Here is a 19,327-nt window from a genome sequence, read left to right on the forward strand (position 1 = left end):
ACATTGTGTTCAATGCGAGTACCATGTTAATTATATTGTTGTTGCATACATACCTTTGTTGATAAATTAATGTACAAATTGGATAATTTAGCCGCTGTATCAACGGGTGCTGGTGAAACTAACACAAACTCTTCAATCGGTATGTTGTTGTGGTTTTTCGAACACACCATCAAATTGTAAATGAACCTTTTGTCATCCATAAGCGATTGCGTGTCGTGTTCTTTGTGCAAGAGGTATTCAAGGACGTCGTTGTGGTTTTCAGATGCCGCGAACCAAATAGGCGCACAATTCAAATTTGTTTCGCTTCGAGGCGACGCTCCCGATTCACACAACAACTTAACTACGTTTAAATGTCCAGCTTTTGATGCACAATGTAAAGGAGTCCATCCATTTTTATCCGTTGCATTGATTTCAGCTCCTTGTCCGAGCAAAACCTCAACCATCTGGTAATGTCCGTGTGTCGATGCTATATGTAAGCCAGTTTTCCCATGTCTGTCAGTGCTTTGAAGTAGCTCTGCTGATCTACTTAGTAGTAAGCCGACTATTGACATATGCCCTCCAAAGCATGCTAAATGAAGTGGATTGTATCCCTGAAGTAAATGAATTTAAAACTTTGTAGTAGGGATGTATTAATTTTTGCTTAGACACTAAAACGTCCAAAATCAACATATGACTTACATTTTCATTCGTAGCAGCATCAACTTGCACTCCAGCTGAATTTAATAATAGCCGAACGACGTTCTCATTACCATTATATGCAGCCAGATGTAGTGGCGTTAGACCAGATTCAGATCCCAAGATTGGTACCAACGACATTCCAGTTGGAGGCTCAGATTTAACAGTTCCCGGTACATAAGACAAAAGTTCACGAACCGTTTCTACATAAAAATAATATATTAGTATATATTTGAAAGGTTTAAAAATGATCACGAAATTGTAGAGAAATCTTACCTGCTTGCCCATAGTAAGCTGCAATATGGAGCGGAGTTAAGCCTAACTTTTTACTTGATATCCTTAAAGTGTTAGTAGAGCGCATTACATCTAATACATTTGTATGACCGTGTTCAGCAGCTAAGTGAACTGCTGTCAACCCTGCTCTATTTTCGTCAGTACACGATGCTCCAGCTCTTACTAAAACTCTAACTACGTCGGCGTGACCACCTTCGGCAGCCAATTGTAAGGGAGTAGAGTCATTTAGCTTATTTCGCGCGGATATCACACCATTTCTATCAAATTTCATTAGCTCTTCTATTACTTTAACAGATCCTTGAATAGCTGCAATATGTGCACACGTATTCCCTTCTTTTGTTGTAGCCATTACCAAGTTAGGATGTTGCTGTAGAAATAACTGTACTACCTCTGAATAATTGTTTTGTGCAGCAGTGTGGATTGGCTTTTGACCTAATTCATCTGTTGCATCAATATTGGCACCTAGTTCAAGCAACAACTTGCAGACTTCGATTTGTCCACTCGCTGCTGCCAAATGTAGAGGAGTTTGTTTTTTCAATGTTAAAACATCAATCATAGCGTTATGATCTCTTATTAAAAATTTAACTAAATGGACATATCCATTCATTGCCGCCAAGTGTAACGCAGTTCGTCCGTTTCTTGCCTTAGAGTTTATGAAGGCTTTATTTGTCAGTAAAGCATCACACACTTGTAGGTATCCATGTTCGGCAGCCAAATGTAAAGCTGATCTACCTTCAACATCGAACACATCTACTCTTGCATGATTTGTAAGTAAATTATTGACAAGTTCCATATGACCTCTGTTACATGCGATGAGTAACGGTGTCCATCCAATGGAGTTTTGTTTATTCAGAGCTCTACTGACATCGGCAGTTGACATATCCGTAATCATTTCTGTTAACACATCGTTATTGCCCGCTATTGCACAAAAGTGTAAAGCTGTTTCATGATTATGTTTCGTTTGCAGATTTACATCAGCACCATTCTGCATTAGACACTTGACTACCTCTCTATCTGCAGAAGCTGCTTTGACCTCTTCTTTGGTAATTTGTCCAGCGAAATGTAAAGCACTCGCACCATCCTCGTCAACAGTATCGACGTACATCGTGGCACCTTTTTCGCCTTTACGTGTTTTGACGAATTCTATCAAATGTCGTACGATATCTGGCTTACAGCTTCGACATGCCATATGAAGAGGCGTTTCACCATTCTGTTAATTAAAAGGGTATTATTATTCTGGACCAAAATAGGTAATTAAATAACTTAATGGGTAACATTCTAAACGCAGAGATTAATTTCCATGTATCCGTAAAAATATTAATATTATATTTTTAACGTTTGCTGCTTCCTATATTATAGTAAAAAAATTACATATAAAGCGTTTTAAAAATAAGCTTTTATTTAAACCACGTACTAAAACGAATATATTATTAAGTTTAGGTTAGGTAATTCAATGCCAAACCCTAAAGTATCAGTGCTAATTTGTAAAGGAAATACATTGGTTCAAGTAGGTATTTTCTTATCATCAAAGTACGTACAATCTCAAATGACATTCAGTGTACCTACCTACCTATTATGTATTTTTACATAACATTGTAATCATTGCATTACACTTCTATCTTAGTTTGAATTTTTCTTCTAATGTAAATAAAATAGTTTATACCTTTGTTTTCCTCAGTGGGTCGCCCCCATCTTCTAAAAGCAGCACCAAAGTAGCCAGGTTTCCGTACCTTGCCGCCACGTGGACGGGTGTCATGCCATCTTCAGTTGCTTTATTTGGTCCAGCGCCAGATTTTAACAGCATCAATGCGCACTTGTCACCTAAAAGTATAAATTGTATTTATGTACTACCTCAGCTAAACTTCTAGATTATTTTGAGCACCAGGTGAGTTGCGTCATTTTCAAAGTGAAGAAAATAAATAACATGGATTTCTTACATTCATTCTTTCATATTTAAAAACAAATACTCTTGAAAGAAAGCTAGACTATGTTAGACTTGTAATTAAGTAACTACATAATCATAATATAGACACTCATGCTTATGTGTAAGTCTATTCTATAATACACAACACATAAATACAAATGAAAAAGAAACAAGAGGTAGGTAAAATAAGACGGTCTTATCGCTAAATAGCGATCTCTTCCAGAACTTAATTTTCTTAACAGTAAGAAAAAACTGTGCAAGAAACTGAAATCATCTAGGAAACTACAAAGATGAAACTACAAAGGGGTACGGGGAAACAGAAATATGTATATAATATACCTCAGTTTTAAAATCGTGGGTAACAGTTACAGACGTTAGCAATTTAAAACTACTAGTGTTAGAGAATAAAACACTAATAGCAATAACCATAACCTCGGCGAAGGTTAGGAAGCCATATATTTTACGTGCAAATGTATTTTGATATATTAAATTAACACGCAAAACTTCCGGACTTAAGCGGTTTAGACATCGAGGTCATGAAATTGGGCTGAAATTAGGAAGGAGTTGCATTGGAAAGAGGGAAAATTTTATATCAGAAGGTTATAGAGATTTTTTTGGCAAGATCTAATTTTCAGATACTAAGTTGCTGTATACAATATGACCCAACTTAAAAGATTTACAGCAAAATTAATAGGATAGATACAAAAGATTTGACGATCTACCTATCACAGAAGTGAGCGCTGTGGTCTTGTAGATACGAGGTCCCAGGGTTGATTGCTCACAGCGGTAGGTAATTTGGGCATTTATAATAATTTTTAAACTGTTTCTAGCCTGTTAAGGTGATAAACATAATACGCTAGTAACCACTCTCTTAGAAAAGCCGCACCACCAAGCGATATAGTTTCATAGTGTATTGAAGATGGCACTTAGAAATAGATGAGGGGTATAAGCTTAGCTTATTTTCACATAAGGCTGCATTATAGCTTACCACCAGGTGATACCTTTTGCATATTCGGGGGCTTGTAGGAATATGAAATTGTTCCAAAAGATTTGCCACACAAACAGTGTGTAAAAACACTTATTATAATATTGCTGAATTTCTCAGTCACTGCGTGGAAGCAACTGGCTGAGCTTACAGTTGCCCAAAATATGATTCGTGCATTGCTACATTGATAATATTGTAATTTTTTATGGTTTGAAAAGAGCAACTGCGGAGTTTTTTACCAGCTGTTCACAATAGAATCTGCTTCCCGAACAAGTGGTAGAGGCTAGTTGTCCTACATTAAATAAATACATTACTTATGATTTCTAAATAGATTTCTAATTAATAAGAAGTAGGTAAAAACACTATAAATTCTAAAATATACTTATGATTTTTTCTGAATAAGAAAAGATGCAATCTTTAGGATGAACATATCAATAGAAGAATTTTGAATATGCACGTGGAAGGGAAAAAGTGGAGAGCAAGACCAAAGAAATATGGATAGATTGCGTGGGTGGTGATAAGCGGGTAAAAGGGGTGAATAATGCATTGACACATAGCAGAAGCGAGTGAAAGATGTTGTGCTGACCCCACAAAGCGTGGGATAAGGATAGGAAAAAGAAGAAAAATGCAAGCTTTACCGTCAGGAATTCTTGCCGCGATGTGCAATGGGGTCTCTCTTTGCTTTCCCCCTCGTATGTGCACATCAGCTCCGTAGCCAAGAAGTGTTTCAACAACGGCTGGCTTGCATGATTCAACCGCTATGTGTAAGGCCGTGTAGTTGTCCTGTCCATAAGGATAGAAGCAAGAGTTATTTTGTGTTTCATGATATACAAGAAACGAGTAGGTCCCTGTATTACCCACAAGAAGGAGAAAGTTTATCACATAACTAAAACTTTAATACCAACAAAATATTTAACCTATAAAAATATAATTATGTAAACACAAAACAGAATAAAAGACTTTGGGACAAAGAATGGCTAAAAAAGCTGTACCTATAATAAATTTCACTACTATAGCAGACCAATATTCATTATCACCATCATCGTCATCGTCAAGTGATAGATATCCGATGCTGGTCATAATAATGCCCTTGTAGGGATTTTTACACGCTACGGTGTTGCACCGCCTGAATCCAGCGTCTCCCTGCAACTCATTTGTTCTGTTCTGGTCTGTTCAATTTATCGAGGTCTGCGCTTTCCGGTGCGAGGTCACAATTCTAACACCTTGGGAACTTCTATCGGTTTTTTGAGCTATGTGCCCTGCCCTTTGTTCCACTGCCACTTTTTCATCACAACCCGTTGAGTCTCCGCATTTCTGATTTAATCACGTTGAGAAAATCCGATATTCTCCAGAGCTATTTACCTACGAAAATTGCTAGAAATTCTACTTACGTTAGTAGTGACATCTACGCTTTCTCCTTTCTGTAGCAATGTGTTTATAATGCCTACGTGGCCGTATCTTGCCGCTGTGTGGATACTTCGTGCTCCGTCCTAATAAAATAAAATACATTTTTATTGAATAACTCGCGAAACGCCTACTGCAAATTACTTAGTAAACTATTAGCTGGTTATTTGCTACCACATAATTTGCTATTGGATCTCCATTGTTGTAGATATGGAAATCTACAATAATGATGAAAGCATCATCATCATAATATACCGATAGACGTCCACTGCTGGACATAGATATTTTAGTCTTACGACGTCGCTTGAGTCCAGCGGCTCCCTGCGACTCGTTTGATGTCGTCTGTCCACCTAGTCCAACGCTGTGTTTTCGGTGCAAGGTCCCCAATGATCCAGCACCTTGGGATCGCAATATCCATCGGTTTTTCGAACTATGTGCCCGGCTGCCCATTGCCACTTTAGCTTCGCAACCCGCTGATCTATGTCGGTTACTCTGATTCTTCTGAGTGCTGTTTTGACCACGTAGAAAAACTCCAAGAATAGCTTTCTCCTTCTCTCTCGAAGTCCTGACTGCTCTACAATTTTCGAGTTGTATTTCACAATAACATTGAAGAAATTGGAAAACAGTGTTCGGTAAAGTTTATGAAGCTTAAGTAAAAAAAAATTAAACTTAAGATAAGGTTTCATTATACAAATTTATTTTGAACTTAACTTAAGAAAGAAATCTGAAACACCACAAAGACATAACTTTAGATCTGTATTCAGGAATCAAAGAAAGCAGAATCGCCATCAAGTCCATATAAATAGCTAGAGGCTATGGTCAGGCGTAACGAAAGGGGTAAAGCTACCTAACATTTTTAAGTTCAACAATTTTATACCTAGCAGAATTTAAAGTGATTTATGTGAACACAAACTTATGAGCTCATTTCCTTATAACCAAGGACGTTCGTGAGGGTAGCCGGTTTCTAGGAAAATAGCAGTTAACTTTTATAATGTAAATAGTTATACTTTTCTAAGACACACTTGATTGCTTTTGCATACATTTATAATACGTAATATTATGTAATATCATTGCTTTTTTATTGGTAATATTGACCGAGACGTGAACAATAGAATGAATGCGGGATGGATGAAATGGCGACAGGTCTCAGATGTTATATGCGACCCGCAAATGCCCCTTAAACTTAAGGGGAAAATCTATCTCTATCTATCTATAAAACAGTCGTTAGACCTGTCACAATGTATGGTTCAGAATGTTGGGCGGTAAAAGAGACGGATGAAAGGCGAGTACATGCGACTGAAATGCGAATGTTGAGATGGATGTTTGGTGTGACAAGGATGGATAAGATAAGGAATGAATATATAAGAGGTAGTTTGAAAGTAGCGCCAGTGGTAGAAAAGTTGAGGGGTAATAGGCTGGCATGTGGCATGATATGGGCATATAATGCGGAGGGAAGAAAGCCATGTCACTAGAACAATGTTAAGTATGCATGTGGAAGGAAAAAAGAGGAGAGGACGACCAAAAAAAAAGGTGGATGGATTACGTGAAAGAGGATATGCGTGAAAATGAGGTGGATAATACGTTGACGAATGACAGGAATGAGTGGAAGAAGAAGACATGTTGTGCCGACCCCACGTAGCGTGGGATAAGGTAAGGAAGAAGAAGAGATCATTGCTTTTAACATACAAACTTTAAGCTTGCAACTTGTTCACTTTATACTTGATTTTTTTTTAATCCATAGGTACAATATTTATATAAAATGCGAAATTGTTTTTTGGTTTATCCTAAATCCCAGCAACGAACTGACCGGAGAGTAATATAGGGGATATTATGGTTTTCTGGAATAAGATATTGTTAAAAAATCCTCGAGAATATAGTCGTGGGCACATTAATAAATAATTTCAGTTTGGTTTTTATTTGATGGTCTTTAAACCCTTTGTTGTTGTTGTTGTTGTTTGTCTACCACAAATGCACGGTTTTCAGATTTATTCCTTTACTTGTTAATTTCATGATTTTAAGTCAACGGATAATACCCTATAGGTTTTCGTGACAGACACAACAGACAGACGGACAGACAGACAACGCAGTGATCCTATAAGGGTTCCTATTTTCCTTTTGAGGTCCAGAACCCTAGAAACCTTGTAGAAGCTCAATTCAGTAAAGTCTCTCACATCGGAGTAGAACTTTTCTGTACTCACCTTATTTGGCATATGAAGATAGACACCTTTCTTGAACAGCATCATTGCGCAGTCTGCGTGGCCATTCAATGAAGCTATGTGCATTAGAGTACTGCCGTCTTTGGTCCTCTCAAATATGGATGCTTTGAATTTGTCAGCCAACAGTTCGATGATCGCTGCATGGCCGTTCTCCGCCGCTAGATGCATCGGCGTTCTATCTGTAGGGGGTGGGAGCATTTTTTTTAAATCGTTTTAAAGACGGTATTTTACACTAAGAGAGAAAAAATCTAAAAATGTATATGAACAAGATAGTAATATTAGCAATAAGCAATCGAAAAATGTTAATTCTAGTTTATAAGATTATACCTATAATGAATTTTATAATTCATTTTAAAGATTTCACTTTTTTTATCTGTTCTACAGAATATATCCAAAATGTATGACGTCACATGGATTGAAATCGCAATGTAGTGCAATTGTCCTTTACAAAAAATTACCTAAATTTTAAATCCTATAATATAAAAGCTATTGATAAGGAATCTTTATAAAGGAAGAAAAGTACCTAGTAGAAAATGGGTAAAGTTTTCGAGGATATTTGCATAATACTTTGGGTCAACATTATTTTTGACATGTAACATATTATATCCGTAATTCTTAATTTACATAGGTTAACATAATACGAGATAATAATCTAGGCGTACCTATTGTTTTATTCATAACTTTAGTTTTTGGTTGATAGATATGTACCTACTTAGCTGTAATATCTAGTTAATAAATCCCTACTCATATTATAAAATAAAATAGCTTATGCCCACGACTTCTTCCACGTGGGCTACACAAATAAACCCCTATTTTATCCCTTTAGGGGTTTTATTTTCAACACAGAAAATTCATGATTTTTAAAAATCCTTTCTTAGCGGATGTACATACGTCATAATAGCTAACAGCATGTCATATTTCACCGCAATCCGTCCTGTAGTTTAAGCTGTGCGTTGATACATTAGTCAGTTAGTCGATCAGTCAGCTTTTCGTTTTATATATTTAAGATTAGATAATACTATTGTGAAAGTGTATTTGTTTGTTGGTATGTCATTCAATCACAGCGCAACAAAGCAACGGATCGGCGTGTTTTATATGGATACAGTTAAAAACCTGGCTTCTTTTTATCCCGAAAAATCAAAGAGTTCCCACGCGGACAAAGTCGCGAGCGTTATCTGTAGTCCGCAATGGCAATCGAGGTACGAGGCGCGGGGACGCCCCGCGTACCCGCACGTCCCCCGCGACTCACCCGCATCGGGTTAGCGCGGGGGCTGTACGAGTGTGAGGGGCGTTGCCTCCCTGATTGTCATTTTGACCTGTCGCGTACTGTAGTAAATATGATATCCTACCTTCATTATCTGCGATTGCCGCATTGGCTCGTACTCCATAGAAGTATTTGACCAACGGCTCATCACCTTCCGCCGCAGCTATATGCAGCGCCGTTTGCCCACCACCGTTGACGGCATCCACTACTGACCCGTAGTCCACTAGGATGCGAGACATGTCCACATCTCGTCTCCTGGCTGCGAGGTGCAAGGCCGTGTCGCCAGATGGTGTGCTAGCCTGGACATAAGTACCTATATTAAATTAAATTAAAAAAAAATACATCAAAACAATTTCCTCCATCTACAAGTGAGGCAATATTTTCTTGCTAATAGATAATAGTACCTATGCTCATAAGTATATTGTCCAAAATAAAATATATAACCAAGAAAAAATCCAAGTAATATTTGTTATCTTGACTAAACTAAGAAATATACTATTTTCTCAAAGATGAAAACTTGACGAATTAAAATTTAAAACACTTGATTTAAGATCTTGCGATTTTGAATAGCAGATAATTTCGTAACTCCAAAAATATGGCCATGGCCAAACATACCTAATCACAATTTTGTATAGTTACGCCATCAGTAACGGTGAAGGAAAACATCGTGAGGAAACCTGCAATGCCTGAGAGTTCTCCATATTATTCTCAAGGGTGTGTGAAGTTTGCCAATCCGCACTGGGCCAACGTGGCAGACTGTGGCCTAAGCTCTTCTCCTTCTGAGAGGAGACCCGTGCTCGATAGTAGGCCAGCGATAATGAAGGTAACGGCGTCAGATAAAGCTCTGGAGAACAGCGTAGGTAGGTGACGTACCTATCTGCGCATTGGTATTTTACTTTTCTACTCCCCGAGAAGCGAAAGATTGACTGATTAATCAACCGCGCGGCGGGATAGACATCCCTACCGTCATAATTTACTCGTACCACTAAATTGACAAATCATCCACTGCGTAGGTTCAATGTAAAGTCCTTTTTGACGCCAATTGTTGAAAACACGAAATGAAAACATGAAGCAAATAAAAGTGGTTGGCAATCAAAAAGCTGACTAAGTTAAATTGTCTAAAACCTGATACCAAATACTCATTAAAATGCGGTCTTATTAATTTCTATAAATCGATCTAAACAATAGGTAATTTGAGATTTGGGACAGTGATAATACCAAGAATAGAAAACTCTGTAGTGCTCCGTGCACGGAAAACTCCGTACTCGGAAAACGGAATATGGAAGACTTTTGTATGTTTGTTGATCACAGGTATATAATTCAGAAACTACAGAAGTCTAGCTCAATACAAACTTGTGATATAAATTGTAAATACGCATGTAGTCTACTCATACTTTCATGAAAGAAAAGAAGCAACTTTGCTTAGAGAAGTCAACAGTTTACTCATTCAGTTATGTTACGTCAATCATTCGTGACCACTTTTCGTCACATTGAAAGGTTGTACACAATATAGTTTCCAACTAGGACCCACGGGACTCAAGACGACTACTCATTCTTTTTGTAATTTTTTTAATGATTAGTGTATTAAGGAAAATATTGTCAAGGAACAGTAAAGCTATTTACCTACTTATTTATTCATTTTTTCAGACGTCAACAAACCTTGAGCTGTTCGGCCGTCTGCGCGCTGAGAAGCTCGCGCACCATGCTCTGGTTGCCAGCCTCCACGGCGAGCAGCAGCGGGATCTTGCCCCTCTGGAATACCATGTCGCGAATTAGCTTTTTCCATTCCTTTTGCCGCGCGCGCTCTTTATTCAACTCGATGAAACTAAGCTCGAGTTTTTGCAGGTCCCTAGGCAGAATCGCGGGCGGGCTGCGGATGCCCGAACGTAAATTCAAATTCGCGCTGGTTGGCACGTCTTTGTCCCTGCCGTTTTCAGACATGGCTGCAGGAGCTTCTCGTAAATCGGAGCTTTCTAACCCGCACTAAAATCCATACAGTGCAGTGTCTATGCACGAACTATTCGCGCCAGTGCGGTATGCCGATCACGGAGCTTCCTAACCGTCACAATTCACAATACAACCGATAGTTTCGAGACTTATGTGCATCGCAATCTTCGTAGGCGGTTCGACATAACATTAAATCGAATGGCAATCGTTCCTCGCATGCAATAGGTAACCTGGCGTTTGCGCCTGGATTGTCGCACACTATACGTACTTGGTCCTCCATCGCTACAGTTCAGCGAACGAAAGTGGAGCGTGTGCGCCCATAGTAAAACTGCCTTTCTCTAGTCGTGTCGTAGGGCGGACTGAGACTTATTGTATTAAAATTACTAATTTTGAAATTCAACGCTAACGCTATAACTAATATTCCGCGACTGATTTGCATTGTAAATTTAGCGTTGTGACGTTTACTCCGCGGCTAAAGCTTGCTGGATAATTAGCTAGTTTCTATTCGTGGGGGTTATTTCGTGTTCTATGTCGGAATGTCGTTAAAATGAAAGCCTTGTACTAGTTTCGGTAGTGTTTTATATTAATCTTACAAGTTTCAAGTAATTCGTAAAGCGTTAGAAAGGAATGTGAGGATGATGAATCTTTATTTCGTATTCGTATTTTTAGTAGAAGTTTTCTTCGAGTGCGTTTTGTTTACAATCTTGTTTTAGGGGGGAGTCCCCCCTGGTGATGGCGGTGCCAGGCGACAGCCGCTGCACGCGATCGTCATGACCAATGCTGCATCAGCTCTATTTACTATAAACGTCACAACCAAATCAAAATCCTAACATCAAGGCTATAAAGTCTAGAGTTTATTGGATTCCTTCTTTTTCGTTTACGACAAATCGGTGTAGATTAAATTACTACATACATATATTTTTATATCGTATATTGAAAATTTGCTCATGATTTACTACGACGGACGTCTGAATAACGATTTAGCATTTGTATTTTCGCGAATTCGATACAGATTCTCTTAATTTGGTTATCAATAAAATATTCAAGAATTTCAAATCATTTGACCGCACAGTTTATTGTTATTTCTCACCCCATCTGTGCGCAGTCTTATATCCTTGCCCGCGGCTGTGAGAAGTGCTCGCAGTATGCTGGTGGCTGTGCCGGTCTGCCTGCTTGCCACTATGTGTACAGCTGTTTGTTGGCGACTCTGTGAATAAAATTACTTATTTTTAATCTAATATTAATCTTACCCTGCCGCTAGACTGGTGAGCAAAACAGATTTTATGTAGCTAACGGTTAAAATGAACGGACTGAAATCCGAATTTATAATATGATAAAATAAAAATGTGGGAATTGCAAATATCATCTTAGAAATCATCGTTACGAGGCAGGGTGCCCAGAAAACGGGCTGCGTTACCTCGTTGAATGGCTAGACTGCTGACTGAGGTAACTGCCAGCCCTCCGGTCCTTCGTGGATTCCTTGAGACGGGATGACAGTCCTTAAAAATGGATCTAGCATCCTCGCCCCAAGAACCTGTAGTCTCCACCCAAAAGGGCCAAATATGAAACTATTTATAAGCAGACTGAAATCTGAAAGGTCACCGGTTCAAACCCCACCTGGTGCACTAATTGTCATACCTACTCCTAGCACAAGCTTTACGCTAAGTTGGAGGGGAAAGAGTCAAAGTGATAACCTTAGCTAATATTCGTTTAAAAAAAATAGTTTGAAAATTATTTTGAAATTTCGAGATAAATTATGTCAAAGTACAGGCTTAGCATTTAGCAGTAGCACACTTGCTAAACTATCGGTGACACGCATTTTGCAGGTATTTCTGAAATTAACTCTAGCTAGGTACCTACATCTGGATTCTGGAGGCGCATTTATAAAATACTAGCTTATGCTCGCGACTTCGTCTGCGTGCACTACACAAATTTAAAACCCCTATTTCACCCCTTTGGGGTTGAATTTTCAAAAATCCTTTCTTAGCGGATGCCTATGTCATCATAGCTATCTGCATGCCCAATTTCAGCCCGATCCGTCTAGTAGTTTGAGCTGTGCGTTGATAGATCAGTCAGTCAGTCTGGTATGTATGGATTACTGAAATAGTTAGGTACTTATTAATTAATTATATTATATAACTAGCTTATGCCCGCGACTTCGTCCGCGTGGACTACACAAATTTCAAACCCCTATTTCACCCCCTTAGGGGTCGAATTTTCAAAAATCCTTTCTTAGCGGATCCCTACGTCATAATAGCTATCTGCATGCCAAATTTCAGCCCGATCCGTCCAGTAGTTTGAGCTGTGCGTTGATAGATCAGTCAGTCAGTCAGTCAGTCAGTCAGTCAGTCAGTCAGTCAGTCACCCTTTCCTTTTATATATTTAGATATAATACTACTTCATTTTTCTGTATTGCGTGTAAGTACCTACTATCCAACACACCTAGTTTCTCCTTTCATCAAAGGTTGCCTGGTAGAGATTGCTGTGAGCAATAAGGCCGCCTTTGCATACAATTATTTTTAGTTTTAGTTTCTTCGTCTTTTGTCATGTTATGTAATATTTTTTGTGTGCAATAAAGTATTTCTGTCTATCTATCTATCAGTCAGTCACCTTTTCATTTTATATATTTAGATTTCGCTAAGCACGCAACATTTAATCATCTTATCAACTTATTTTCATTAAAAAGTTTTCAAAATTTGAACTTGAAACTCTAGGGAGAATTAAATTACCTATACAAAATTTAGAACTTACTCCGCCCGTAGCAAATGGGTCGACACCTCTCTTGGACAGCAACAGCTTGACGATGTCTTCTCTCGAATACATCGCCGATATGTGCAGCACATTGTAGTTGTCCTGTACCAAATAAATGATAATAATTACTAACTACTTACCTACTTACTTATTATAACTGCTTCAGGTTTATCATTTGAATCGCAATTTAGCCAAAATAGGAAAATGAGTTAGGCAATTTTCTTGAATTGAAAAGGGAAGAGAGTACAAGGGCCCAATATTTATATTTATATTTATATTTATATCCATACCTGTTCAATACTTAATTTTAGGTACCGACGTAAAGAAATTGCAAAAGGAAACTTGTAAGAAAGTAGGAAAATAAGGTCGTTTAATTACCCATGTGCTGTGAAAGCATAACGTCATAATATAAGTAATATAAAAAAAATGAATAATAAGTATGTAAGTAGTAAGTACTAAGTATTTCAAAGACAATAATAAAGTGCAATTTTCTTTTGTCACGCGCCCATAAGTTACAATTAATAGCATGCCAAGTTGACGACTACCAGTGCCAAGATCGGGTCGAATCGAACACTTCTTCGCATGCGAATATGATTAAATCGTGTTTTGTTTTTCAGAATAAAATTCATTAGAAATATCTTTAATTTAATACTATGAGAGTCTCTAATTTAATACATAGTAATTTCGTCCGCGTGGATTTTAATTTTTGGAAAATCCTGAGGCAGCTCTTTGATTTTCCGGGACAAAAAGTAGCCTATGTTACTCCCCGGGGGCCGGGATGCTAGCTATCTATCTCTGTACCACATAAAAATCGATTGAACGGATGGGCCGTGAACAGCTACCAGATAGACAGACAGACTCACTTTCGCATTTATAATATTAGTATAAATAGATATAGTACAGAGATAGCTTGCAACCCTAACATAAGCTACTTTTTATCCCGGAAATTTAGTTCCCACCGAATTTTTTCGCTGGCATGATCTAGTACAATATAAAGCTCACATTCCCATGCTTAGTGTGAGTTGAGTTGGAGTAAAGTTTAAGTTAAGCCTATGTATTGTGCGACGATCTTTATAGGATGGTCTCTATTGTCTCGTCAAGTGTCGACAAGTGTACCTACGCCTCGTAGTAGGTAGCAGTGGCGTGTAGGTCATAGAGGCATAAATGCACTGCTTACCCCAGTTGTAATAGCTTGATGCAAATTTTACATTATGACCTGCCAGTAAACAGGTTTCTACCTAACTAATGCCTACCCTGGCTTCAAACCCTGTGCACGCCACTGGTAGGTAAGTACCTAGATTGGCTCAAATCAAACACCTTAGTGCATCGCGTGATACTAATCTCTATCAGACATAATTGAATGGAACGACTGCATGGTGTAATGTGAAAATGAACAAGTCCAATGCAAATTCCTTTTCAGTGAACCTCTTATTTGTAGACTGTGTCAGCTGTTCAGCATTTCAACAGCTTTCTCAAGAGTTATTTTTTAGGCTACCGTATCTCGAGAAAAAGGAACTTATAGAATCACTTCGTTATCTGTCCGTCAGTCTGTCTGTGTCTGTCAATACCCGAAAAGGGAATCAAAACCTATAGGGTACTTTCCGTTGATTTAGAATCATGAAATATGGCAGGTATTATGTCACATGTAAAGGGAAACACCCGAAAACCGTGAAGTGATGTTACCACAATCACACAAAAATAAGTAAATTGTGGTCATGAACTAATAATTTGTATTATCAATTTTCGAAGTAAGATAACTATATCAAGTGGGATATCATATGAAAGGGCTTCACCCGTGTATTGTAAAACAGATTTTTATTTATTTTTATGCATCATAGTTTTTGAATTATTGTGCAAAATGTCGAAAAAATACGACTGTAGTACGGAACTCTCGTTTCGCGAGCCTGACTCGCATTTGGCCGGTTTTTAATACTTACTTAACTAACAAGCTAGTTGCAACAAAGGCTTACAGTCAGAACTAATAATTTTTACAAGCTAAAAAAGGATATTAACTGTAACACGGACAGACCCGTACGACGCGGACGCGCCAATTTAATACACCCTACCCACTATTTTATTTGACCCTTATAGAAGTCGCAATTATTTAAATTTGTATGTGAATAACAGGTTAGGTTCCATATGTAATTACTTTTTTACTTAGAAACTGCTAACGACATAAATGAAAAGGCACATTTACGAGAAAATTTTAAAAGAACGATTACGCATAACAGAACTGATATTACTCACTGCCTATACATTTTCTTTTCTTTGTGATTCTTTTTAATCAAAGAACTGGGCGTTAGGGGTAAATGAATCAAGTCTGAATCATAATGGCCGTGACATTACGAAGACCATAACATCAAGATTGCGATTTGACCCTTTTTGTCACGCAACAGACAAATTATACACAATCTTCGAAGGAGAAAACTACAGCTGCTAATTTTCAAAATAAGTTCCGGTAGGTACCTCCTATCGATGCAATTTGTGATTACACAAAATACTGACCATATTTTGCGATGCAACATAATAAATGGACTGAGAGCTAGCGCATGCCAGACCTTCCTTATTTTATAAAAGCTGAAAGTTTCTCTGGCTGCGTATTGTCTCTAACACTAGGAGGAACGTTTGTTTCGATGTTTGTTTCTCTCTCTAAACAGCTGTAGGTGGTGTAAATTACAATGTGTAAGGTGGTAGAATACACGATACTGTAATACATACTAACAACTAACTTCTATATATACATTCACAAATGAATAAATAATTGAATTATGAATTAGGCTTTGTGGAGGGTTAAGAGTTAAGACGTCGTCGGCCTTCTATTTTTTGGAGTTATGTGCGTTTTAAGCAATTATTAAATATCTGCTTCGGTGAAGGAAACCTGCATGCCTGAGAGTTCCCCATAATGTTTTTAAAGGTGTGTGAAATCTGCCAATCTGCACTGGGCCAGGGTGGTGGACTAGGTATGGCCTAAATCTTTCTCATTTTGAGAGGAGACCCGTGCTCAGTAGTGGGCTGGCGATGTATTCGTCATGATAACTTCTAACTCAATACATAATTACAAAGTTGCAGTCTCCGTTATTATCCAATTTGGATAAACCAACTTTTTTTTACTTTTGGATTGTCTTCACGTGGAACAAAGGTTGTAAGTAGCTATAATATGGGGATTCCAGGCCACATCCTGTGCAGGGTAAAATGAGCTTTATGATGTGTGTTGTTAGAGTTGAGTTTAGGTTGTGTAATGTGTGAAATGGGACGATTTCGTGATATTGTCCATTAGTAGAGCTCTCTCGTGGTGTGTGTTGTATGGTGTGGGGGGTCAGATGGTCTGGTTTGACGTCACGCGTTGTAAATTTGTAAGGTGGTTTTTGTATTCCAGACCATGGGCTAGTGTCGTAGAGCTCTCGCCTGGTGTGTGTTAGTATGGTGTGGGGGGGGGTCAGATGGTCTGGTGTTGAAAAATCTGTAAGGCATGCGTTGTAAATTTGTAAGGCGGCATTCCAGAGCAGCGCCGCGCCGGAGACCGCTGACGCCGCGCCGCGTCACTACTGAGCATGTTGGTGTCTGTGACGTCATGCGTTGTAAATTTGTAAGGCGGTTCTCGCATTCCAGACCAGCGTGGGCAGCGTCGCGCCGGACTACATGGTCTAGTTCCCAGAGGAGCTTATCGCTGTTGGCCCTGTGTGCGTGTGGGGTATTTATTCGAGGAGCGGGGGACTGGCGGCATGATAGAACGGTTGTGCGTGCGCGCATGCATACATATTATGGAGCATCATCGTTATAATAGTTCAAAACCGATGATAGATCAGCAGCTGGATCCATCACCGCCGCCGCCGCCGCTCGCTTCACCCGAGCATAGAGACACACCGCCGCAGCTTCCTCAGCAGCAGCAGCAGCACTATACAATGAGAGTGATTGATGTTGGTGCTAGTGAAAGAAGAAAAGCGGCATTATTTGCAGTGGCTTCGGCGGCGCTGATGGCTGAGGGAGGAGTAGGACGAGATGAGTGTGGATCGGAAATGAATAGGCGGGTGTTTTATCCCGCATGTTTGTATCCCATATTCAGTTCGAAAGTGAGTCGATTACACACGTATGAAGATTGGCCCATGCGTATGCGTCAAAGGCCTCAGGAGCTCGCCGAAGCGGGATTTTTTTATACGGGTCGCGGTGACATGACTCAATGTTTTCATTGTGGGGGTGGGTTGAGACATTGGGAGGACACTGACGACCCGTGGCGGCAGCATGCAAAGTGGTTTGGTGGATGTGGTTATCTAAAGGCGAAGCGTAATGAAATGTTGCGACGTTAATATATTATTTCACACAAATAATGTGTGTGCGTGCGAATGTGTCTAAAAGCGAAGCGAATTGTATAATCTATGTGAATGCTATGGGATTGTTGAAAAATAAAAAATAAAAAATTGTTTTAAAAAAGTGTATATATTTCTTATTATATTATTTTATAATGCCCCCAAGCTAGTGTATTTACATTGTCCTGGCTGATGAATCGTTTATCATCGTCGCTAGACAGGATTTTTTTTCTTTTTATTTGAGTGAATACATTGTGCTTATCGCTAGTGAACGTGTACATATTGTCATACTTAACATAGTTAGAATCTAAAGCTATTCTATAATTTTCAAAATGTAATTTTCTCACTATAGCCGCGGAGGTGCCTTTATTTTTTTTTACAGTTAAATCACCCTGTAAAATATAACTATACATTTTTGATCTTAAACCTATGAACTCTTCGATGATGTGTCCATTGTTTTCATCTTTCATGAGTCCAATCACTTTCTTATTTACTAGGGGGAGGTTATAAATATTGTTTTGTGGAAAATCCGAGGTGTCGAATTTGGTGTCCAAGTCGTGTCTAATATCTTCGTAGAAATTTGACGTTTTAATTTGGTAAATAAACGAGTCGGTATCCGTGTAGAGCAATTGTACATTGTTTTTATATTTAGGTTGCATGTACGAGTAGTGGAACTCGTACATGAGCTGTTTTGAGATTTCCAGTACACTGAATCCCACATAGATTGGTTTATTATACAATATTTTTGTTTTGTTCATTTGCACAGCTGCAAAATTTTCCGAGAAGACTTTACAGCTGTGAAAATTGGGGCGAGCGATGTATCTCTCTGCGCCGTATTTACATTTACGTTTTGTTTTCACATCACTCCACACGGTGCAGAGTTTGACATCGACCCGTTTGGCTACATTTTCTATTGTCTTCCCAAACACTGAGTTTATCATCAATTTAAAGAAGCATCGCTCAAACGAGTTTTCCGCTAGTGTTCTTTTTCTAGTGTTTAATTCAATGTAGGGTTTGAGCCATGCCGATTGATGGAAAGACAATATTCTATGGATTTTCTTACAAACTAAACCATATTCTATACATTGTTTCAAGTTTATATAGTGCATTACATAATTATGTTTGTCGGTGAGTGTTAGTAAAAGTTTTTTATTTTTACCGTTAGGTGGTTTTTTTGTTTCCGCACAAAATGGATAGTCGTTGTGTAAATCGTGTAGCGATTGTGGATACTCCAAGTCCACTTCCAAAATATATCCTATATCTGAATCGGCGTGTTGCGCCAATATATCAAACGAGGCGACATCACTATCCGATAACCAAACAAAGTTGCCGTATGGTAAAAATTGACTCATTGCATAACCGTACAAATTGTTGACGTCCAAGTACACGATGAAATTGCTTTCATCTGCAGTGGTGGTGGTGGTGGTGGTGGTGGTTGGATTTGTGAAGCTATTGGTGGCTTTGGCGTGTCTTTTGACAACTTGACTTACTCCACCCCGAATACCGGATTGTAAAAATTGTATAATTTCATAATCGGTCAAAAGTTCAAGGTTTACACCCGTC

General features: G+C 38.6%; 1 protein-coding gene across 1 annotated transcript in view; it reads right to left on the reverse strand.

Annotated features, from left to right (window-relative positions):
- Positions 1 to 19,327, reverse strand: part of nompC (no mechanoreceptor potential C) — a 61,506-nt gene that overhangs the window by 6,352 nt on the left and 35,827 nt on the right. The window contains exons 3-13 of the mRNA XM_034970895.2: positions 13,461 to 13,562; positions 11,800 to 11,916; positions 10,422 to 10,514; positions 8,848 to 9,061; positions 7,481 to 7,677; positions 5,270 to 5,368; positions 4,517 to 4,661; positions 2,633 to 2,790; positions 952 to 2,179; positions 679 to 878; positions 54 to 590 (exon numbers count right to left, since the gene is read on the reverse strand). Of these exons, the coding sequence (XP_034826786.1) occupies positions 54 to 590; positions 679 to 878; positions 952 to 2,179; positions 2,633 to 2,790; positions 4,517 to 4,661; positions 5,270 to 5,368; positions 7,481 to 7,677; positions 8,848 to 9,061; positions 10,422 to 10,514; positions 11,800 to 11,916; positions 13,461 to 13,562 (3,090 nt within the window). The remainder of the gene's footprint in view (positions 1 to 53; positions 591 to 678; positions 879 to 951; positions 2,180 to 2,632; positions 2,791 to 4,516; positions 4,662 to 5,269; positions 5,369 to 7,480; positions 7,678 to 8,847; positions 9,062 to 10,421; positions 10,515 to 11,799; positions 11,917 to 13,460; positions 13,563 to 19,327) is intronic.

The sequence above is a fragment of the Maniola hyperantus genome, chromosome 8 (genome assembly GCF_902806685.2).
Source record: "Maniola hyperantus chromosome 8, iAphHyp1.2, whole genome shotgun sequence".
NCBI lineage: Eukaryota > Metazoa > Arthropoda > Insecta > Lepidoptera > Nymphalidae > Maniola > Maniola hyperantus.